General features: G+C 51.3%; 1 protein-coding gene and 1 long non-coding RNA gene across 2 annotated transcripts in view; one reads left to right on the forward strand and one right to left on the reverse strand.

Moving 5' to 3' along the window:
* The window catches only part of LOC136407937 (myosin-7), a 22,479-nt gene extending 10,604 nt beyond the window's left edge, over positions 1-11,875 (reverse strand). The window contains exons 1-22 of the mRNA XM_066388597.1: positions 9,666-11,875; positions 9,261-9,404; positions 8,820-8,976; positions 8,603-8,630; positions 7,886-7,994; positions 7,713-7,805; positions 7,546-7,609; positions 7,040-7,138; positions 6,703-6,806; positions 5,861-5,999; positions 5,640-5,758; positions 5,384-5,533; positions 4,957-5,127; positions 4,063-4,372; positions 3,713-3,780; positions 3,254-3,341; positions 2,497-2,614; positions 2,262-2,385; positions 1,842-1,978; positions 1,351-1,606; positions 473-715; positions 125-301 (exon numbers count right to left, since the gene is read on the reverse strand). Of these exons, the coding sequence (XP_066244694.1) occupies positions 125-301; positions 473-715; positions 1,351-1,606; positions 1,842-1,978; positions 2,262-2,385; positions 2,497-2,614; positions 3,254-3,341; positions 3,713-3,780; positions 4,063-4,372; positions 4,957-5,127; positions 5,384-5,533; positions 5,640-5,758; positions 5,861-5,999; positions 6,703-6,806; positions 7,040-7,138; positions 7,546-7,609; positions 7,713-7,805; positions 7,886-7,994; positions 8,603-8,630; positions 8,820-8,976; positions 9,261-9,404; positions 9,666-9,866 (3,099 nt within the window). The 5' untranslated portion in view covers positions 9,867-11,875. The remainder of the gene's footprint in view (positions 1-124; positions 302-472; positions 716-1,350; positions 1,607-1,841; positions 1,979-2,261; positions 2,386-2,496; positions 2,615-3,253; positions 3,342-3,712; positions 3,781-4,062; positions 4,373-4,956; positions 5,128-5,383; positions 5,534-5,639; positions 5,759-5,860; positions 6,000-6,702; positions 6,807-7,039; positions 7,139-7,545; positions 7,610-7,712; positions 7,806-7,885; positions 7,995-8,602; positions 8,631-8,819; positions 8,977-9,260; positions 9,405-9,665) is intronic.
* Positions 1-22,454, forward strand: part of LOC136407939 (uncharacterized) — a 23,157-nt gene extending 703 nt beyond the window's left edge. The window contains exons 2-3 of the long non-coding RNA XR_010752034.1: positions 18,231-18,420; positions 18,653-22,454. This is a non-coding gene — a long non-coding RNA (uncharacterized lncRNA). The remainder of the gene's footprint in view (positions 1-18,230; positions 18,421-18,652) is intronic.
* The last annotated feature ends 312 nt before the right edge of the window (positions 22,455-22,766 follow it).

Here is a 22,766-nt window from a genome sequence, read left to right on the forward strand (position 1 = left end):
TTGCCTGGTTCCCTTCTAGAAAGGTTTCAGGAAAGGGAGCACTTTCCAATACCCCCACCCACCCACCCACACACACAAGCACAGATGGATATGGTATATCTAAGTCCTGTGACAATCTACTCACATCGTCCACCTGCTGCTCCAATTTGACCTTAGCCTTGGTCAGTGTGTTGACCTTATCCTCCTCAGCCTGAAGGTCATCCAGGGCCTGCTGGTGGGCCTCTTGCAGAGCTTTCTTCTCCTTGGTCAGCTTGACAATGATCTCATCCAGCCCAGCCATCTCCTCGGTCAGGTTCTTCACCTGTCAACCAAGAATACCATCCCCACAGTGTCAAAGCTCACCAGATTGGAGACGTCTGTGGAGGTCCGCATTGCTATCAGAATCCCCTGAGTGGCCTGGTGTTGGTTAGGGTCAGTGTGGTCTTTGGGTCCCTTGGACACCTGGGCTGGAACCAGAGGGAGCTGCCCTCACCTTGTTCTCTGTCGCGTGCTTCTCTTTCTCCACCTTGGCCAGCGTCAGCTCCAGGTCATCAATGTCCCTTTTGAGCTCAGAGCACTCGTCTTCCAACTTGCGCTTCTTGGCAGTGAGCTCAGCGTTCATCTCCTCCTCATCCTCTAGCCTCTCAGTCATCTCCTTCACCTTGGCCTCCAGCTGGATCTTGTTCTTGATCAGCTGGTCGCAGCGCTCCTCTGCATCAGCCAAGTTGTCTTGCTCCTGAGCGTGAGGTACAAGGGTAGGCTGTTTAGTGGGTGGAGTCTTGGCTATGGCAGTGAAAAGAGGGAGAGGCGCAGCCTCTGTAGGAGGGGAGCTCCAGGACATCACCCCACTGAAAAGAACCTCAGAATGATGGGGAAGAGAAGAAATTTTAGAGCAATGTGATAGGAGCATTCCAGGGTGGGAACAGAGGGAAGGGGACCAGAAGTCTCTTTATCTGGCCCTCTTCCTCTGGTCTCCTCCATGGAAGGGAGGGAATTACCTAAATATATATACTTTATATATTTACAATCCAGTGATATGAGCAGCTTTATTCCTTATTTAGGATAAGGACATTGAGATTCAAAGATAATGCATGGTTTTCCCAAGGTCACAAAATTATTGGGTTGTGGATCCAGGTTGAACTCAGATGGAAAGCCTGTGTTTTAAAAGTTAGTTCTTTCCCTGCTTCCCTTTACTTCTCTCATTGGACCTCTTTGGAGGTCTTTAAAAGTGTTGATTCCAGAATCCTCTGCCTGTAAGGTGACAAGATGGTGAGTCCCTGGGTGGGGAGGTACAGGGTGAGTCCCTGGGTGGGGAGGTACAGGGTATAGACAGAGTTGGGTGGAAAAGCCAACCGGGGCTCAGAGCCTCACCGCCTGCACTTGGAGCTGTAGGTCATTCTTCTCCTGCAGCAGGGACACCATCTTCTCCTCCAGCTCCTTGCGGCGAGCCTCAGACTTCTCCAGAGCCTCTTTGAGGCGCCCAAACTCCTCCTTCATGTTGGCCATCTCCTTCTCTGTCTCTGCGCTCTTTAGCAGAGGCTTGATCTTGAAGAACAGCTTCATCCAGGGCCAATTCTTGACCCCCATGAAGGCCCGAATGTTCCACTGGATTATCAGCAGGGAGTCTCTGCAGGGGCCCAGCAAGAGGGCTGGTGAGAGATTCTCTCCTTCCTGCTCTGAGGCCCCGATTCCTAGACCCTTTCCTTCATCCATCCCGTTCTCTGACCATAAGGCCCACCTTCTGTCTCTGTGAGACACTCCCGCAGGGTTCATTGTTTGAAGACCCAGTGAGCTCTTTCTCCTGACACTGTCCTGAACCAGCCTGGGCCTAATGCTGGCGACCTCCTTCTGAGATCTCTCACCTGCGTTCTAGCAGCTTCTTGAACTCCATTCTGGAGAGCACACCTCGGGACTGGGCCTGGATGCGGGTGATGATGCGGCTCAGCCTCTCATCTCGCATCTCCTCCAGGAGTCCCAGCAGCCCCGCCTTGAAGAACACCTGCAGGCAAGGGCGAGAGCCAAGGGGGCCGCAGCCTCAGGGAAAGGTATCGGGGGTGGAGGAAGAGGGTGGGGGACCCTGGCTGAGCTCCCAGGGGACCCATCACCTGCTCATCCTAGACCTGGGAGTGAAATGGGAAAGACAAGACAGAAAGGAAGCCTGGCTTTCAGACTTTGGGTTGATAGAGGAAGCCAGGAATCAGGCTTCTGCTTCCGAACTCCCGGCTGCCCCACTCAACACGGCCACGTGCCTGCAATTCCACCCTGTGGAGCTCTAGACTCACCTTGGTGTGGCCGAACTTGTATTGGTTGTGGTCAATGTCCAGGGAGCCCAGCAGCTTCTCTGCCCCCTTTCTGCTGTCAATGAACTGCCCTTCGGGGATGGCTGCTGGGTTCAGGATGCGATACCTGGGAGGGAGGTGCCCGCAGTCACCCACGTCTGCACTCATCTACTCTGCCCAGAGAATCAGACTTCCCTCCCCTCCAAGGCCACCCGGCTCCCCTTTTCCCTGAACCCACCGCTGCCGGAAGTCCCCGTAGAGGATGCGGTTGGGGAAGCCCTTCCTGCAGATGCGGATGCCCTCCAGCACGCCATTGCAGCGCAGCTGGTGCATGACCAGCGGGTTGTCCATCACCCCTGCAGCAGGATGGAGAGGAGAGGAGTTTGTGCAGCGAGCACTGGTCTAAGAGCCAGATGTTCTGATCCTGGCTCTGTCACTTATAAACCAGTAACCTTAGCAGGTCAGTTAGTTAATGATATTTAATTTCTTTTCATTTTTTCCTAGCTTTTAAAAATAACTAAAGGTTTTCACATTTTTTATTGGTTTATGCTTACTATCAGAGGATAACAGGGCAAATATATTCCATTTTTTAGAGAATATACCAAGACAAGCAGGGAGTTAAACCCAGAGAGGTTAAGGGGCTTGACCAAGGTCACTAAGTTGATCAGAACAGAACCAAGCCTTAAACTCATGCCCTTGACCTTCTATTTCCTTATCAGTCAAAAAGGGATAAACCGTCCTTATGTGTCTCATTGGGGGTTGGAAGGCACTCATGAGGTAATGTTCATCAAAGAGCCTTATGCAGTACCCTGAGTTACACATTGCAAATGTAAGGTAGCTCTGGGGTAGGGGACATCTCTGAGACAGCATGTGGGACAGGAGAAGAACGTGATTTGGGAAGCACTGTGGTGGGGGTTTAGGAAATGACTTAGAAAGCTCTGCTCTTGGGGCCAAGTGTCTTCAGCAGTGGGCAGGTCCTGAGTGCTGGGGCTCACCTGGAGACTTAGTCTCGTTGGGAATGATGCAACGCACAAAGTGGGGATGTGTGGAGCGCAAGTTAGTCATCAGCTTGTTCAGATTTTCCTATATCCCAAAAAACATGAAGGAAAAATAAAGAAATTGAAAGAAAAAGAAAAAAGAATGGGAGAGGAAAAGTAGGATGGGAAAGAGAGAGGGAGAGAATGCAAGGAGGTAAAGAGAATGAAGGAATGCTGGGGGGGAGACATGGGGGAGAACAGAGAAGGTGGACATCAGGAGGTAAAGGAAAGAGAGGTGAGAGGGGAACTCATAAGGGAAGAGGCCAGCAAATAAAGTGGAAGAGAACAGAAATCAGAGATGAGAAGACAGAGTGGAAAGGATCACAAATGCAATGAGAAGAGAGGGAGTGGGAGGAGTCAGGGTGAACAAGGCAAGGAAGGAGCCATGGTGGGCTGGAGCTTGGGTCACACACTCACCCTGTGCAACGCTGACACAGTCTGAAAGGATGAGCCTTTCTTGGCCTTGCCTTTGCCCTTATCAACAGCTGTGAGAAGGAGAGTCAAGAAAAGGGGCACAAGTGGGTATGTGAGGAAGCCAGGACAGGTAGGAAAGTCACAGGCCCTAGTTCACATCCTTGCTGGCATTAAACCTCCAGGGAAAGGTCTTCACTGTGGGAGCCTCATTTTCTCCACCCATCTCTGTCTCACTGAGTCTGTAAACCTTGGGCACAGACTAACGTGGAAGTGGTGAGGTGTAGCAATTGACCTGCTTCAGATCCAGAGTAGAAACCCTGTTCCTTGTTCCCGGGTTCCCAGTCTTTGCTTACGTGCATCAGCTCCAGCATAGTTGGCAAACAGGTTGCTAAGCAGCTTGAGGGAGGACTTCTGGTACAAGCCCACCACTGTCTCATTGAGGGGGTCTTTGTTCTTCTGCAGCCAGCCCAGGATGTTGTAGTCCACGGTGCCAGCATAGTGGACCAGGGAGAAGTGGGCTTCCTGCTTCCCCTTGACATTGCGTGGCTTCTGGAAGTTGTTGGATTTGCCCAGGTGGTTGTCGTACAGCTTGGCCTTGAAGGTCATGTCAGTGGCCTTGGGGAACATGCACTCCTCTTCCAGGATGGACATGATGCCCATGGGCTGAGAGTGGTGGGGAGAGCATCACTGAGCATGCATTCATGCAGATGGATATCAGTCCTGTTCTAGATTCAAATTTGTTTATGGAGATACCCTTTTGGGCATTAAGGTATCAGGCTCAGCTCTGAGTACAGTTATCTATTGACTGGAACCTGTTCAAGCCTTCCCTGAGTGGAAGAGTTTAAGTTCAGAGGGACCTTGGGGAAAATCTGGGAATGTGCATGTTGTAAGTACTTTACATATCACTCAAGCCCCAGGTCCCTGAGATGGCAGGGTTGAAAATAGGGGCACTCTTATAATTCCTTGACCCACCCTCAAACTTTCTGCTTCTTGGATGGGTAAGGCAGTGTGGGAGGCCATCCTGGAGGTGCCTGTCCTCTGTGTGCCTAACTCAAGCCCCTGGGCACTTAGCTCTCCCAGGTGCCACCCTGTCCTGGGTGGTGAGGACAATACAGGGCTCTGGAAGCTAGAGAGCCCAGATTCTTCTATTATCCAGATCCCATTCCCCAGAATGAATTCAGCCACCATTTTAACTGGCATGCTCATGTGGGTGTGAGTGGAGAGTTCCAGTGGGGCTGAGGCAGCACCTTCTCGATAAGGTCGATGCAGGCCTGCAGGTCCATGCCGAAGTCGATGAACTCCCACTCGATGCCCTCCTTCTTGTATTCCTCTTGCTCCAGCACGAACATGTGGTGGTTGAAGAACTGTTGCAGCTTCTCGTTAGTGAAGTTGATGCAGAGCTGCTCGAAGCTGTTGAACTGCAGGGGCAATTCGGGTGGCGGTGGGTCAGACAGGCAGTGGGCTCAGTCCAGGGCTGCATCCAGCCCAGTGAGGGGTGTGGCTGGTCCCTTCCCTGTCATGGCAGCGAGGGAGTACCCCCCGAAGACAGGACGGTGACTGCCTCCATCACTGCTGAACCCCCTGCCTTTCTAGCGCCTGGCCCCTGGCTATCCTGTTGCACGTGCCGACGGGCGCATTTCTGTTCTCTGTCCCCCCGGGGCTCCCTGCACTCACGTCGAAGATCTCGAAGCCGGCGATGTCCAGGACTCCGATGAAGTACTGGCGCGGCTGCTTGGTCTCCAGGGAGGCGTTGATCCGTGTCACCATCCAGTTGAACATCTTTTCGTACACTGACTTGGCCAGTGCCCCAATGGCATATTGCACCTGGAAGGTAGGGAGAGACCCAGGTGAGCAGACTCATTGGGAAGAGTGAATTCCAAAGCTCCTGCTGCATCATGTAAGTCCCCACTGCCGTCTGAAGATGACCCACCTGCTGGACATTCTGCCCTTTGGTGACATACTCATTGCCCACTTTCACTCGAGGGTGGCACAGCCCCTTAAGCAGGTCAGCTGAGTTCAACCCCATGAGGTAGGCAGATTTATCAGCCTCTAGAAGGAAAGGGCAGGTAGCAAAGATGATAAAGAGAGGACTCCTGTGAAGATGCAGCCTTCAGTGCCCCCACAGCTGCCCCCAACACCCTAGACTCCCACCTTCGGTGCCGTCTGGCTCAGCCTGCTCCTCTCGTTGCTTCTGTTTGAACTTCATGTTTCCAAAGTGCATGATGGCGCCCGTCAACTTGTAAATGGAGCTCTTCTCCTCTGGAGTGAAGCCCAGCACGTCAAAGGCATTCTGTAAGAAACCCCAACATAGTGGGCCCCAGGAAAGGAAGGATGGCAGGTAAACGAGCTCTCTCTTCAGTTGGGAGAGAACTCTGTGAGTCCTGAGATTCCCATACCCAGTGATGACTCCAAAACAAAAATGAGAGGCACCAGCGCAGGGTGGGGGGAAGACGGCTCGGGCCCCGGTGTCAGTGGTCGCTGTTGCCTGGAGGTGCTCTGGGAGGCACCAGCGCAGGGTGGAGGGCAGACGGCTCGGGCCCTGGCGTCAGTGGTCAGTGGTCAGTGGTCACTGTTGCCTGGAGGTGCTCCGGGCACCATGCATGTGTCCTCCTGCTGCCCTTTCCTAGGCCTACACTTGCTTCCCTGCCTGGACTTCTCATGTTGTTTACCTTACCGCCTGCCCAGCTCATGCAATCTGCATGACTCTCCCCTTCCTCCTTCCCTTAGTCATGCCTTATTTCTTGGCTTGTCTGCTTCTCTGGCCCATGGCTTCAGCTCTTTTTGGTTTAATTGAATACCAAATACTGGCCAGCCCTGTCTTATCATACCCAAACCCCAGCACATCCAGGCCAGAGGGACATGATAGCCCTCAGTGAGGGCTAGATCACTATGAACAGCAGACAGCAATGTCAGCTCTATTTCTAGGCCAGTGGAATGCTCATTTGCCTCTCACTGCCAATACCCTCACCTCTCAACTGGGTCCTTACACTTACATCAGTGGCTATGAGCTCCTCAGAGTCATCAATTGAAGCCACAGTGGTCTCTCCTTGGGAGATGAATGCATAATCGTAGGGGTTGTTGGTGATCAGCAGCATGTCTGGGGGAAGATGACATGGTTAGGATGTGGCACAGATCCCTGGCTCTCACTGGGCTGCCTGCCACAGTACAAGGCCTGCAGAAGAGCACATGACAGAGCTTAATGTGGCTCCACATCCCACAGAACTGAATCCAGCAGTGCCATAAACCCAGCGCATGCCAACAAACAGCCGCAAGGAGAAGAGACCAGGTTGCCATGGAGATAGTTGGTCTCAGTTGGTATCTCTGACTCACCCAGCAGCTCAGGCTTTTTATTAGACAGGATTTGGTAGAAAATGTGATAATCTCTCTCTGATTTCAGCTGGAAAATAACTCTGGATTTTTCCAGAAGGTCTGTGAACAGTAGGAGAGAGAAAAAAGAAAAAAAACATTGGAATTTAGGTACAAAGAAACAAGCAAGCAAAAGGCAGAGAAAGAGGAGGAGGGAAAGAGAAAGAGATTTATACACAAATACACAGAGGTGGAGATGGAGACAGAGACCAAAGAAGAGAGAAACAGTGTCAGAGAAAGACACACAGATCTGCAGAGACAGAGATGGAGAAAGACCAGAGAAAGTCTTAGAGAGAGATGGCTATACAGACTTAAAGTCAAAGACATACAGAGACAGAAAGAGAGAGAGGGAGTCTGAGGGCTGGAGACCCAGAGAGAGAGACATGCAGAGAGAGAAGCGGAAGATCAAGACGGTTACGATGAGGGCAAGCTCAGGCTGAGCCCTAGCTCAGTGCCTGCATGGCACTCACAGGTCTCTATGTCTGCAGATGCCAACTTCCCAGTTGCCCCAAAATGGATTCGAATGAATTTCCCCTGGAGAGATGGGAGACAGTTGTGATGAGTTGAGGAAAAGCTCATATTTGATGCCACCCTTCAACCTGCCCAAATCCCAAGTCCCAGGTCAGGGACCACTCACAAAGCGAGAGGAGTTGTCATTCCGGAGGGTCTTGGCATTGCCGAAGGCCTCCAGAGCAGGGTTGGCCTGGATGATCTGGTCCTCCAGGGTGCCCTGCAGAGGTTAGGAGGACGGCAGGTGAGAGGTTCCCTTCCCTTTTTGCAGTGTGGGACCCTGGAGGACAACAGGCCTACCTTGCCTGGGTTCTGGTCCTTCTTGCTGCGATCCCCAATGGCAGCGATAACAGCAAAGTACTGAATGACCCTCTTGGTGTTAACTGTCTTCCCTGCCCCGGATTCTCCGCTGTCAAGACATTCAAGGGCACATTCGGCATTACACAAACACGTCTTGAGGCCAACAAACCTCAAGTCAGGTGAGAGTGCCTCACCCTACTCAACGGGGGGAGCCTTGACGCAGGCAGCTGACAGGTACTGAGCATCCCAAACACACAGCTGTTCTCTGACAAGCACAGGGGCAGGTGTAGCCACCAGCAAGGACGGCACAAGAAGTGCTGGGTTTGGGCAGATGGAACCTAATCTTAGCTGGGCAAAGTCAGTCAGAAGAGAGGGGCCTGGGCCATTTTGAACAGAAATGGGTAGGGCTGGAAGAATGGGGAAGTTTTCTGAAGGGAAAGATGGAAAAAAAATGAAGAGGTGAAGAAGACATGGTGATACTGGGCTTAGAGATAAATGATGATGAGCTGGAGGAGAGAAGGTGAAGGAGATCCGAGAGGGAAAAGGGAGAGCAAAAAGAAGTGAAGGGGAAAGGCCGGAGAAGAAAGAGGAGCTGGTGGGAAGGTGGAGGGAGAAGACTGGGCTGTGCATAGGGAGTGGGGCACCGATGGGGCTGGGGGTGCTGATGGAGCAGGGTCAGGGAACTCCTGGAGGGAATAGGGCAGGAGCCACACTCACGTAATCAGGATGGACTGGTTTTCTCTGTCTGTGGGAAGAAAATGGGGAGGGTAAGTCAGGAGCCACACAGGATGCTCTTGTTTGGTGTCCCCCACCTCCCCACCCCATGCCCTCTCCAGGCCTGTCTCACTGCCAAGCCCATGGAAGAAGGAAGAACAGCAGCATGTGTGTCCCATCTTTGGGGCCCTCAAGAAAACCCTTCACTTGGGCCTGTCACCTGTCAGCATGTACTGATAGGCGTTGTCGGAGATGGAGAAGATGTGGGGCGGCGCCTCACTCCTCTTCTTGCCCCGGTAGGCGGCCACCACCTCGGCGTTGTACACCGGCAGCCACTTGTAGGGGTTGATGGTCACACAGAAGAGGCCTGAGTAGGTCTAGATGTAGAAAAACAGGAGTGAGTTGCCAGTGGGAAGGATGGCATTAGAGTTAGAGAAAGATCCTAGAAGAGGAAGGAGAAAAAGGAAAATCTATGTAGGAATACACTAAATCTGAGTAATGCCAGCCCCAGGGTATTGGAACTGAACCTAAGAGGTAGAGACTAGGACAGAATGCAATAATGCCTGGGCACAAAGAACAGAAACTTTTGTCTCCAGGAAGTAGAAATGTATGGACCAGGAAGCTACCAGATACAGAGCAATGTCATCGGTGGGGCACTCACGTAGATCATCCAGGACGCATAGCGCTCCTTGAGGTTGTAGAGCACGGCGGGCTCGTGCAGGAAGGTCAGCATGGCCATGTCCTCGATCTTGTCGAACTTGGGCGGGTTCTGCTGCAGCACCTGGTCCTCCTTCACAGTCACCGTCTGCCATAGTCCACACACACACACAGCCTGTGGTCAGCCCTCCCTCAGCAGAGATAGGAGTCGGGTGAGTTAGAAGACAATGATGTTCAAGAGAAAAGATACCCAGGTGTTGGGTGTGATAAGGGACCGTGTGGAGAATGTGGATCCCTACCTAAAGTAAAGGAAAACCTGTGTGGGGTGGGTCCTGGTGGCGCCCCTCTCTATCCTCCTGAGGTGTGCAGGGTGTCCCAGGTGGCCTCTCATGCTAGCCCTGCCACCCACCTTGCCATTCTCAGTCTCAGCAGTGACTTTGCCACCCTCTCGAGACACAATCTTGGCCTTGACGAACTCTTCTTTGTCATCAGGTACGAAAACATCCTTCTTGAGGTCAAATGGCCGGGTCTGGGCTTCCAGCCGCTCCTTCTCTGACTTGCGCAGGAAAGGGGCGGCGGCCCCAAACGCTGCCATCTCTGCATCCCCCATGCCTGCACCTGCTTTGGGCGAGAGAAGGAGCTGGCTGCCCTCCCACCCCCCTCCTCTCCGCTCTCCGCCCTGAGCTCTCCTCTATAGTGGGCGCCCAGAGTCTAGCACCATGCTCAGGAGTCAGGCGGTGTCACTGGCAAGTCCCTTGGTCCTTGAGCTTATCCCTTAACCTGAAAGTGCCTAGCAAATCTGTCAGTGCAGAAGGGAAGGCTAACTCTGTTCAGCCTGGGGCTCTCCTGGAATAGGGAGGAGGATCCTGGGCTTCTCATGGGAGCAAGAAGTTGACTATCTCCACCTCTGACCCTTGTGGCCTGGCCCCCTCACCAGCCACAGGTAAGGACTCCTGGTCACCAAGACATCCTCCCAAGGCAAGGCAGAAACTAGAGTTCCGTATCTTCCCAGATTCCCCCGCACCCCACCTTTAGCTTTCCTTACCGTGGCTTCTCAAATATGTCTATGAGAGGAAAGTGTCTCAGCCTGCAGGGGACCTGGGGGAATGGAAGGCTGTTTCAGGGCCACCTCCCTGCTGCTTGCTGGCTCTGCCCTTCAGCACCTTCCTCCCCCTCCCCCAGGGCTGAAAAACAGGTGGGAAGTGATTGTCAGCTTCTCTGGTCCTGTCCTCTCTTGCTTCCCAAGCACTATTCCTTTTATCCTCTGAACACTAGTTCTAGTTTCCTGAAGTCAACTCAACCCTAAGCTCTAGTCCCCCACCCCCTGGGGAGTGCCCCAACCTTGCCTGTACCCACCTAGTGAAATTTGCTTTCTTTGGGGCACCTGAAGAACAACAAATGCTCACATCTGTTCAGAGCTTTACAGCCTCCTAAGCATTTTATGCACATTCTCTTACTCAATCTTCACCCCATTCTACAGATGAGGAAGTCAGGGTTACAGGGCTTGCTTGTCCAAGAACACAACAATAAGTAGTGTAGCAGGACTTGAACCCTTGTCTCATGACTGAAAACAGTTCTCTTCCATCTGGTCCCCATTTGATCGTCAGTCTTGGTGGACATTCTCAGAGAGGACACCCTGTGGGCATCCTCTCACAGACATACCCATCACAGAGCCAGACCTGTTCCACATGTCCTCTGATAAACACACGTGCCCGCTGCTCATGTCGCACACAGACACGCTCCCTTCCTCGTATACCTCGGCACACACTCCCTCCCAGTGTGCCATTATGCCTCAGCAACAGGCGTGCACTTAAGTATATGTACAGTATCACTAAGCTCACATACTGTACGCTGTTGAGTATACAGACCCCCCACACCACAGGTCTGCGAACTCTTTTTGTAGGGTGTACACACACTATAGCAATCGTGACTCCTGAATATGCACACAAACACCTCCACATGTGACAACACGGGTAGTAACACATTGCAGACCTCACAGAACTAGCTTTTAAGCACATAAACTTCCTAAGTAATCATTCTCTGCCATCCTCTTCCCCCTGTGCCTCCCCCAAAATGGACCTGCTTGTCCTCAGGCATGATCATAAACACATGTCTTCCACTTGATGTCTATGCATCTCAGGCAACGAGGCACATACTCTCCCTCACCATGTGTTCAGACCATGCATGCTTGTACACACCACACACACACACACGCACACGCACACGCACACCCCTCTAATGCATTCTGGTTTCAGAGGCATTGAAACAGACATCCCCCAGTAACACATGAGCCCCCGCTCCTCTTGGGGCACATACACATATGTTTAGAACTAAACATGTGTTCTCAGTTACCAGACCCAGGGCTTTGCATGAAGCCCTGCATGCAGCTTGCTATTCCTAGAGGAGCCCCTTCCTAAACCTGGGGCCCCCCTATCCCACAGGAAGGCTTCCAGCTCCATGCTCCTACCTGAGAGCAGAGAGGACAGACAGGGTGCAGGACAAAGCTGTGGAGTCTGATTGGGTCAGGGGCCGTATATATGGGGCAGCAGGGTGCCCCCCCCCTGCATCCAGGCCCCAGCTGGATTTAGAAAGGGCTGTTGTCACTAGAAGCATTTCCCCCAGGCTCCCCCCTTCCTAAACAGCCCTCTCCTCCCCCCTTCCAACTAGGAAACAATTGGAAGTGGTCGTCATTGTTATGGCATGGAGTGTGCAGGGTCTGAGTTCCAGGGGGCGGGGATGGCTCGAAGTGCAGCCAAAATATCTCTCCGGCCAGACCTCACATTCCACAGCTGGCAGGAGAGGAAACTGACCACAGCCGACCACCCCGTGACCTCTCCTGTGCTCTCCTGGCCTCTGACCCTGCTCCCCCTGACCCCCAGCCCCCTTCCCCAAGCACTGGCCTGGCCCCATTTGCACAGTGTCCTCCCTGCTCCCTGGCTTAGATCCTGCATCCAACTATGAGATGGGAGGGGGCTGTCAGCAGCAGAGGGTAGGGCAAAGTTAGGGGCCTGGGCTCAAGGTGGGGCCTAGACTGGAAGAAGGTTTCCCAGCCAAGTGACAAGAACAATGACCAGGAAACAGAGATGGGGACTCTGGCTCGCGTACTAGTTTCCTTGGACCAGCTAAGTGATGTTGAGGTCACTGAGCCTCAGAGCCAGACAGGCCTTGGTGATGAGTCCAAGCCCTTCATTTCATGGAGAGGGGAAGTGCCTTCTTTAAGTTTGAGCAGTCAGCCAGGGCAGCAAGATTCAAGGGCGGAAAGAAGACTCAGTAAGTGGGAGAGGGAGCCCAGCCTGGGAGGGAGGACAGAAAGGAGGGCTGGCAGTCTAAGGAAGCAGGGACCCAGTGTGTGCGGAGGGGAGGGTCAGGCTTCCAGATGGTCCTGCCTGACGGAGCCTTTGCCTGACTCTTTTCCTAGCTCTGCCCCAGGTACTAAACTCCTTACCCAGAGCCAGACACCCTGGAGCCATAGACAACCCAGCTCCTGTAAACCATCTGTGGGATGGTCTGTATCCAGACGTAGTAAGACTGGTGTTCTGGCAAGTGAGGCAGAGAGACAGGAAAGATCTCCCCTTTTCCTGCAGGCTTTAGGAGCAGCCACGGCGTTAGCGAGGAAAAAGAGCTGGGGCGCAGCCTCTGAGCACAGAACACAGCCAAGGCCATGCTCTCCCGGCAGTGGTGTGCAATCCTCGCTGGTTCCGTGTCCAGGCAACCACTGCGTAGTTTGGTTTGGAATCCACCCTCCTTCCCAACTGCGGCTCTGTGGCGCATGTGTGTTAACCCATCTGATTAGCTGTCAGCTTGGAAGCAGAGCGGCAGGCCTGGGAGGATGGGGACAGAGTGGGTACATTTTGAAGGTGGGTGGCCACAGCAGGGAAGGATGATCCAGGCGAGGGCCTCAGTGGGGGCTGCTTGGTAACTGAGGGCTTTGAGCAGCTGTAAGGGAAGGATGCAGGTGGGATGGAGTGCGGGGGGGGGGGGGGTTAGACCATTAACACAGGGGCCTTGTCCAGTGCAGCCACAGCTCTGCAGTGCTGGGTTATTTAGCTGCTGAGACAGCCCCCTATGGGCCCAATGTTAACATGTCTGTCTAACAAGCTCTGGGGGTCCTGACCAGGCTTTGCCAGGTGCTGATGAACGAAGCCTACCCAGGGACTGGCAATGAAGGCCAAATAGCTCTCTCTCTCTTTTTAGAGGTTAATTACTTTTTATAGTTGAATTATATTGTAAAGCTTACATCTACAGTTTAATCAGGAAGAAATGCTTTGGCAAAATTTCTTTTTCATTCATCCCTTCCAGCTTTCCAAGTTCAAAGCTGCCACCTGCACCAAGAATCCTTGGGACATGGCTAAGCCATTTCAAAGCCCGTGTCTTTACCATGGGCCAACCTCCATGGCTGTGGCTCTGGGAAGTCATTTCTACGTTTAGTATATCGATTGTGCTTTGTTTTCCTCCTGGTGGGCTTGGGGACACTGGCCTACTGGTGTTGCAGTGTTACTGTTCTCCACACCCCAATCCAGAGTAGAACTCGGCCTCGCTGCCTCTAGACTCTCTGCCTCGGATCTCCATTCTGGAGACAGATTGGAGGGTCTGATGTCCTTAAAGATCCCACTCATTCCCCAACCCTCAGGCACCTGCTCTCGGCTGCAAAATGATTCTCTTCCTTCTGCTCATTATTATATGAACTGAACAGCTTTGCTGATTCCTTCATTCAACAACTATTTACTGAATGCCTACTATGTGCCAGGCGTTCTACTTAATAAGTCTCTAATGGTGACCAAAATAAAGACCCATCTTCTGGGCAACTGTATTTAACTGTTTTTCAGAATTGAAACCCAAGCCTGAACTTATAGCCAGTGCCTTTGCTCACATGCACATTCCTGGTACAGTGAGATAGGGGCCAAGGGCCCCACTGGAGTGTGCTACAGAGTGATAGCAGACAAGACAAAGGAGAGAGAGCGGAACGCTATAAATAAAGAGGGACTGGAGGAAGGCTCCTTCACAAAGGTAGACCAAATAAGGCCTGAAGTGGAAGGAAGGTGATCTGTCTCCCTTACCCCTCCCTTTCCCCCCTCTCCAGCATTGTGCCTGCTTTGTCTGGGCTCTGTCACCACCCTGATCAAGTGTCAGGCCCAAACAGGGGCCATTTGCTGTGAATGCCAGTGAGAGTTTAGAGCAAAAGTTGCTAAAATTACTTACAGGAATGGGGGGAGGAGAGGCACAGTAGGGCAAGTTAAAGGAGGCCCCGGTGTGGAAAGAAGCCCCCAAATCCAAAGGGATGAGAACAGAAGAGGGGCAGAAAGAGGCAGAGGGCTTGGCTCAAGAAGAAGAATGAGGAATCAGCTGTTTGCGCACATGGGGAAGGGACCCACCCTGGAGTGGGGCTGAGCGCTCTTATCCGCCTGCCCCTGAAATCCCTGACCTTGGGGAGACCCCAACCCTGGCTCCACATGAGTCTGGGATTAGGGTTTGAGCTTTGTGCCTTTCTCAGGTTTCCCTTTATAAACAGCTGCTCCTTCTTGTCATTCTTTTGTCTTCCTGCTGGCTCAAAAATTTTCTGTATCCTTTTATGCCCCGCCCTCACCCCGTAGTCCAGAGTTTCTGCTTTCCGATAGACAGTAGACAGCTGGAAGTGTGGACTAGGCTGGCACAGTTTTGTTTGGGGTGTTTGGGAAGGTGGATCTTGCCATCAGGGAGTGTTTGAATAGGCACAATTTACCAGAAAGGAAGGCTTGTGGACTTAGCCCTTCTGGATTCTGGTTTGGAGGCCTCAGAGGGCGTGTTTGGTGAGCTTTGGGGTCAGTCACAAAGATTCACTCTATTTCCCAGCTGTATGGTGGAGGTCAGTCACAGAAACCCTCTGAATCAGTTTTGTTGTTTTTAACATGGGGATAGTTACATTTCCCTTCCAGGGCTATGAAGACCAGTAAAGTTTGTACAGGTAAAGGGTCTGGCACGTAGTGGGCCCTCACTACATGGCAGCTTTTATTGTTAGGAACACAGACCTAACTGCAGGTAGGTAGGGTGGTGACACTGCCATCAGTTCTTTTCCTCACATCTGCCTCAGCCCCACTAAATCAACCTGGTTTAAGTGATGGTCTGGGCCAGGATGAAGTAGAGACTCAGCCCTGCTGTGGAATCCTCTGCCTAGATTGTTGCTGCCCATGGGAGCGTCATGACCAGGAGGCAAGTCTTCAGGCTGTCCTAGGTCCCGCGTAGGCCCGTAGCCCAGCCCTGAGGCCAGGAGAGGCGCCACTGCCCGAGGGCAGGCCAGAGCCTAGCCCTCATGACGGGCCAGTGTGCTGAGCTGAAGTCTACCCAGAGTGGCCCAGGTTAAGTGGTGACATCAGCCAAGGACATCTGACAGGAGCAGAGGCCCCAAGGTAGAGGCTGCTTGGCTATTATAGCCAACCATCAGCTAGATTTAATTTGTGTGGCTAAAGATCTTAGGGACCCTGAGCAGAGTTGCCTGGGGGAGCTGGCCTGGCCTTAGGAAATAAGAGTGGGGAGTGGAGGAGAAGAAGATTAAACTGAAACCCTCAGAGGTGGTCCCCAAACTTAGGATGCAGAGGTATTAGCAACCTCGGGGAAGAGAATGGCCAGGGTATTATGATATGAAATAATTGGGCGAACTGGAAAACAGCATCCTGGAGTCACCTGCTGGACACTCTGGTGTCTCAACTTGGAGCCCTGCACACTGTTCTCTCTGTGTTGGGCCCCAACTGGGGCCCCAGCACAGGCCCGGCTCCTCCACATAAGGATCTGCTCACAGGCATCCCGGTGGCTGCCAGGCCTGGGTCAGCCCAAGATAGGTAGAGACCATAGGATTTACTAGGAGTGAATGGTAATTGCTCAGTGAGGGGCCAAGAAGCTAAGAATTAGCAGCATCCTTCCCAAGGGAAGAAAACCTCTGGACTTCCTTTCTTCAGAGGTTCCGCTTCCTTAAGCAGGTCTCCCTGTCTCTACCCCAACCATAAATACAGGTGAGTGCACACAAATGCACATGCTTATGCACATATACATGTAGGTACATAGGCATATGTCTCTGCACAGAGACCTATAACTAAGGTGACCAACTTTTTTATAATGAAAAGGAGGACAAAAATACATGGAAGAAAACAACATCATAAATAAAAGAGGCCCTGGCCAGTTTGGCTCAGCGGTAGAGTGTCGACCTGACGTGCAGGGGATCCGGGTTCAATTCCCGGCCAGGGCACATAGGAGAAGCGCCCATTTGCTTCTCCACCCCCCCCTTCCTCTCTGTCTCTCTCTTCCCCTCCCGCAGCCAAGGCTCCATTGGAGCAAAGATGGCCCGGGCGCTGGGGATGGCTCCTTGGCCTCTGCCCCAGGCGCTAGAGTGGCTCTGGTCACGGCAGAGCGAAGCCCCAGAGGGGCAGAGCATCGCCCCTTGGTGGGCAGAGCATCGCCCCTGGTGGGCGTGCTGGGTGGATCCCGGTCGGGTGCATGCAGGAGTCTGTCTGACTGTCTCTCCCTGTTTCCAGCTTCAGAAAAATACAAAAAAAAAAAAAAAGTAAATAAAAGAAACATTTTATTCATTGCAACAATAATACACTATGATATGATAAATGCATAATAAAACATTTGTAATATTTTATATTGTAATTATACTTATGTGCCTATTAATTTTTAATAATAATTATAAGAAAAAAGTACTCATTTAGATACAAATACGTCACATCACACACAATGGATCTACTCTCCATCAATTGAACACGGACATTTACAGATTAGTCTTCCAACATCAAAAAGGAGGACATGTAGGAGGACACTTTTCAAGGGACTACAGAACTTACAAAAGAAGGCCTGTCCTCCCTAAAGGAGGACGATTGGTCACCTTACTATAACACAGTGGTCCCCAACCTTTTTTGGGCCATGGACCAGTTTAATGTCAGAAAATATATACTTTCATGTACTGGCCTTTAGAGTGGGTAGATAAATGTATCATGTGACCGAGACAAGCGTCAAGAGTGAGTCTTAGACGGATGTAACAGAAGGAATCTGGTCATTTTTTAAAAATAAAACATCGTTCAGACTTAAATATAAATAAAACAGAAATAATGTAAGTTATTTATTCTTTCTCTGCGGACTGGTACCAAATGGCCCACGGACCAGTACCGGTCTGTGGCCCGGGGTTTGGGGACCACTTCTATAACACACAGTTTCAGCTACCTTCTGTAGCCAGTCAGTTTCAAGACAGGGCATTAGTGTTTGATGAGCTTGCCGGGAGAGCCTCTCTCCCAGCTTCCAGCCTATCTCATTCTTCCGTTCACCATCCAGCTGGGTCCTGGTCAGTCCCTTAATCAGATGCCTTGCTAACTCTGCTGTATGCACAGCTCTGTGGGAGCCACAGAAAGACCACATGGCCTCTGACTCATAGACAGTCCCATCAGCTCAGGAAGCCACAAGTAACACAGTACTGGAAAACAAGGGAAGATGGTGCAGGTCTATACACAGTGTGGTCCACGTCCAGAACAAACCAAAGGCAGAGAAGCTCTTGTTCAGTGCGGTTTCTAGGTGGGTGCCTGAACTGGGGCTTGAAGGAAGCAGGATAAGGCTTTGAGGAGCGCTGGGAATTAGGATGAGGTCTAGGTGGTCAGAATCACAGCATAACCAAAGGCCTGGCAGGGGATGGCATGCTGGGGTAGTCAGGACCCAGAGGACATATTCTTGGGTGGACTATGGGAGTCTGGAGATTTTAGGTGGGGTCACATTGTAGAAGAGGGAAAAGGGCTGTTCATGTTTGGAGAGCTTATCTGTGCCAGGTACCATGTATATGTTATCTCCCTTAATGCTCACATTTGCCTGTCAATTAACTTGTACATTTTGGTTGAACAACTGGGTCCACAGAGACTACATAGTTGTTCAAGATCAAGTAGCAAGTGTGATGCTGGGATTCAAACCCAGGTATGTCTTTTTCCATCGTGCTCTCTACCTACACTACCATGTTTCCCAGACCAGCCAACTAAAGAACATCTTGGAGGCAATGAAGAGTGACTAAAGCTCTGGACCAGGGGCAATCACTGTGACGTTGTGAAAGCAGAGTTTGAGGAGACTCAGAGGAGTGTTATTGGGCACTTTGAAAGAGAAGAGAAGAAGAGGCAGGAGGCAAGGAGACCCAAGAGGAGGACAAAGTAGCAATCAAGGTCAGGAGGAGGGTGTAGCTAATAGATGTGAAGAGGAAAGGGCGAAGCTGGAAGGATTTCTAAGGAAGGAAAAAATGCCTTGCTGACAGACTTTGTGATGTTTGGCAAGGACAGGGATAGTGGCTAAAGGGAACCAGCTCTTGGGCAGGCAGGGGGAAGGACCAAGTATTTGTTGGGGAGAGTTGGAGGTAACAATGGGGCATCTGATGGAAGATACTTGTCATCCCTGTAGGAAATTGGAATTATGGGACTGGCAGGCAGGCTGCTGAATGACACTGACTGCCTCAGGGACAGTGGAAGAAGCCATGAGATTGGAGAGGAGAGGTAAAGCTCGAGGAGATACCCACGGTACCAAGATGCAAGAAGGAAGAGAAGCCCATGAAGAATGGAGAAGGCGACACAAAGAGAGCCAAGGAACAGGAGAAAGGGGCAGTTTCCTGGAAGCCAGAAGTGTTTCAAGAGGAACAGGTGGCTGCAGTGTCAGATGCCAAAGAAAGACTTTATGTCAGGAAGACAGAGACTGAAGGATCTTGAAGCAAGCACCTCTGTAGAGTCGCAGGGCAGAGCCAGGCTGCAGTGAGGTATGAAGGAAACGATGAGTGAACAGGAAATGGAGGCAGTGGGTGTAAACTATGCACTTGAGGAGCTTGGCAGTGAAATGAAAGCGATTAGACAGCAACTAGAAGGGGAAGAGGGCCAAGTAACACAGTTTGATTTATTTTTAAGACCAGGCAATCCCTAACATGGAAGAAGGAGTGATAATAGATACCCTTATTTTGTTCCCCATTCTCTTTTACATTTTTTGGTTCTGATTTCCTATTCCCATCTTTATTATAATAAATGCATAGAGGGTTGAGATGCTCACCACCATAAAGGGGGCTTGCAAATGGGAGGCTCAACAAGCTCTCTCCTCATCTCCAGATACATATGTAGGGAGCTCGGAACAGAACTTGGGAAAGCCCTGGCCTACGTCCTTTAGCTCACATCAACTGACCTTAGACAGGTCCTGGCCTTCTGTGTTCTAGGTTACAAGCACTAAAGGAAGGCTGGAGGGTAGGAAGTAACCCCAGAGAGTATTTGGGAACACAATTAGCTTCTACTCCTTGCTTATGCCTCAGTATTTTAAATATACCTAGAAAGATAATGTTCCTGGTTTGATGGTACAAATGCCTCTACCTGTCCCAACCTATAACCCAGCCATGTGATAACTGCTGGTCTCTGGGAGCAGGACCCTGGCTGGTGCTCCAAATGTGGGAGGGTGGAAGGAAGGTTGATCCTTCTCCGTCTGATGTGCTGCAGCCGTGTAGTATTCTTACTGCTGGGTATGCAGGCAAGGGTTTATGCCAGACTTCAATTCCGGTCCTTTGTTATACATGCTCCAAAGTTCTACACAAATATTAGAAAATGATTAAGAATGCAAAGAGAGCCTGACCAGATGGTAGTGCAGTGGATAGAACATCGACCTGGGACACTGAGGACCCAGGTTAGAAACCCCGAAGTTGCCAGCTTGAACGTGGGCTCATCTGGTGTGGGCATGGGCTCACTTGAGCACGAGGTCACTGGCTTGAGCATGGAATCATAGACATGACCTCGTGGTTGCTGGCTTGAGCCTAAAGGTTGCTGGTTTGAGGTCAAGGTCGCTGGCTTGAGCAAGGGGTCACTGGCTCAGCTGGAAGCCCCCTGGTTAAGGCATGTATGAGAAGCAATCAGTGAACAACTAAAGTGCCACAACTACAAATTGATGCTTCTCATCTCTCTCCCTTTCTGCCTGTCTCAGTCTTTCTTGAAAAAAAAAATGCACATAACATGCAGGTCCTGCTAGCCATGGGAGATGGGGTAAGTGACTTTTCTGGGTCTGATTTGGAATGGAGGAGCCTGGGGAACTGGCTGATGTTTTCTCTCAGGAGAGTTTTTCAGGGGCAGCGGGCACCCTGACTGGTTCTGACCCATGGACTAGTCTAGGGACTAAGCTGGTCAGGCTCCTTGGTGTCTAAAGGGCCAGAGTTGGGCCTTAGCTTCCTTACCTGTAGCAAGAAAGAAGGGCCTCTATCAAAAGGCTTTGGATTTACTAGATAAAAAGTGCCTGACCCATTCTGAGCAGGAGGAGTATAAAGTAAGTCAGAGAGGTAGTTGGTTGGCAAAGAGTGGGGGAGAGCCAAGAAAGTGTCCGTGGGGGCACCCAGGAGGCACAGCAGAGTAGTAGGGTAGGGCTGGCGGGTGAAGCTTCAGCTGTGCAGTGAGTAAGCTAGGACTCCAGAAAGGGGCAGAGCTGTGCAGCGGCCTGTCTGTGTGTGTCATGGCAAGGCCAGGGGAAGGGGCGGGGGATTAGTGACCTTGCCCCAAGGGCAGAGTCTCATGGCTCTGAGAAGTCAGGGCAAGGGGCATAGGTTCAAGCCTGGCCTAACTGTTCCTGGGCCCCTTGTACCTGAGATTACAGTCCTGGCTGCCAAAAGCAGCTCCATGGGAGTGGTGTAAAACAAAGGAAAAGGCCCTCTTGTGGTACTTAGTTCCTAAGAATAGCTCTCTGGCTGGGCTTGGGGAGGTGTTTCTCATGGCTGCCTGTCCTGGGTCTTGTTCTCAGAGGTGTCCCTGTGCCTGGTGTCTGATGGTGATGATTGCTAGTTGTTAGAAGATTGGAGGCTGTCAGCTCACCCAGCCTCTGTTACTTGTGCTTGTCCAGCTTAGCTGTGAGAGAGAGCCCAGCAATGGGGCAGAGGGAGGAGTGGACAAGAAACTGGTCTAAATGTGTTAGGAAAGGGAGACAAAGGCCACCAACCCGGAAAACAAATCTCGCTCCCGAAGCTGAAGGATTCTGGAGGAGAGGAGAGGGGCACAGCGGCCTGAGGGGGGTGGCAGTGAGAAGAAGGATAAGTGGGCAGGACTTGTGGGAAGTGGTGGGAGGAAGCAGAGCAAGGCAGAGATGTAGGGAGAACAGGAGCAGGAGGCAAGAAAATGGGGAGAAAAGGGCTGAGGAATTAGGATGGCTGGAGAGGAAGGTGGGAATGGGGACAGGAGGAGGAGAATGGATGGGCATTGAAAGGAAAGAGCAGATGAAAAGAGAAGTGGTGAAAGACCGTGAGCACTCCTGCACAGACACAGCGCAGAGGAGGGAGGGTGCAGCTCTTGGAAGAGCTTGGAAGAAAGGTTCTCAAACACCATTCTTGTGAGATAACAATGCAGTTCAAATCCCTCTCTAATCTCCCCTCCTATTATTAGCCCTGTGTCCTCTCAGAAAAGAGGCCACAGGTCCCTGGGCACTGTCCTTTTCCTCATGCCCTTGGCTAGAATTAGACAGACGTGCTTGTGCGGTCATCTGCTAACCATGGTCCTTCTGGCTTCTGGCAATGTCACTGGAGAAGAAGTAGAGAAGTGGCAGAGGGGAAAGAAAGGTCACTGCACACTTTCTCTGGAACGGGCGACACCTAGACACCAAAAGAGATAAAGAGGCAAGTCAGAGGCCTCTTTGTCCTCAAAGAGTTTTCGGGTTAATGAACATATGGCCAATATGTGACAATGGTTAACATATGCAAAATAACTGAAAAATTGAGTATAGCGATGTAGGAATGCAGAAGTGCTGTCACTAAAGGCAGAGCAGTGAGGGGACAGGGCAATCAGGGTGGTTTCTGGGGTAGGTAAGCTGGAGATGGTCTGCAAGGGCTGGGTCTTGAGCAGCCTTCCTCACGGCCACTGGTCAATGCTGCTGGCTTTCTGGAGGAAGTAAGGGCGATGAAGGCAGCTATGTCTACCTTTCTGGCCCAACCTATAGGAAGCAAGGTTGTCATTGCTCAAACAGGGAGTAGAAGACTCCAGCGTTTAAGCAAACTAGTATTTGTTGCTATTGAAACTAGTTTCTTTCTTGTCCAATACAGTGTGTTCTTTTAATGTTTTCCCCTTGCCCTCCCTGTTGCCTCTAGTTTCCTTAAATATTATTCATTATTTTGATGTTTTAAATGGCCAAAAGTTATTATATATATCTTTATTTTGAGTTCTTTTAACCCTGATAAATCTAAATAAAATACATGATGAATAATGTACCAATGAGGGTGAACAGCTGCTGTTCCTAAGAGGGTTCCAACTGCTCCTGCAGGGTAAGGGACATAGATGAGATTCCCTGGATCTTATTCAGGGAGAGGGTGGAGGTGCTCATCTCTGTTCGCCCCTCCCTCCCTCCCTGTCTCTCTGGGGTTTTTTATGTGTATGGTTTTGTTTTGTCTTTCTGCCTTTTTTCCTCTCTCACATCTCTTTCTCCTTCCTTCCTCTCTCACTCCTCCTCATTTTCTTCCCCCCAAATTACAAGAGTAATGCTCCCGGAGAAGCAACGTACAGCATAGAGTCAATAATATGAT

This window comes from Saccopteryx leptura, chromosome 6 (genome assembly GCF_036850995.1).
Source record: "Saccopteryx leptura isolate mSacLep1 chromosome 6, mSacLep1_pri_phased_curated, whole genome shotgun sequence".
Lineage (NCBI taxonomy): Eukaryota > Metazoa > Chordata > Mammalia > Chiroptera > Emballonuridae > Saccopteryx > Saccopteryx leptura.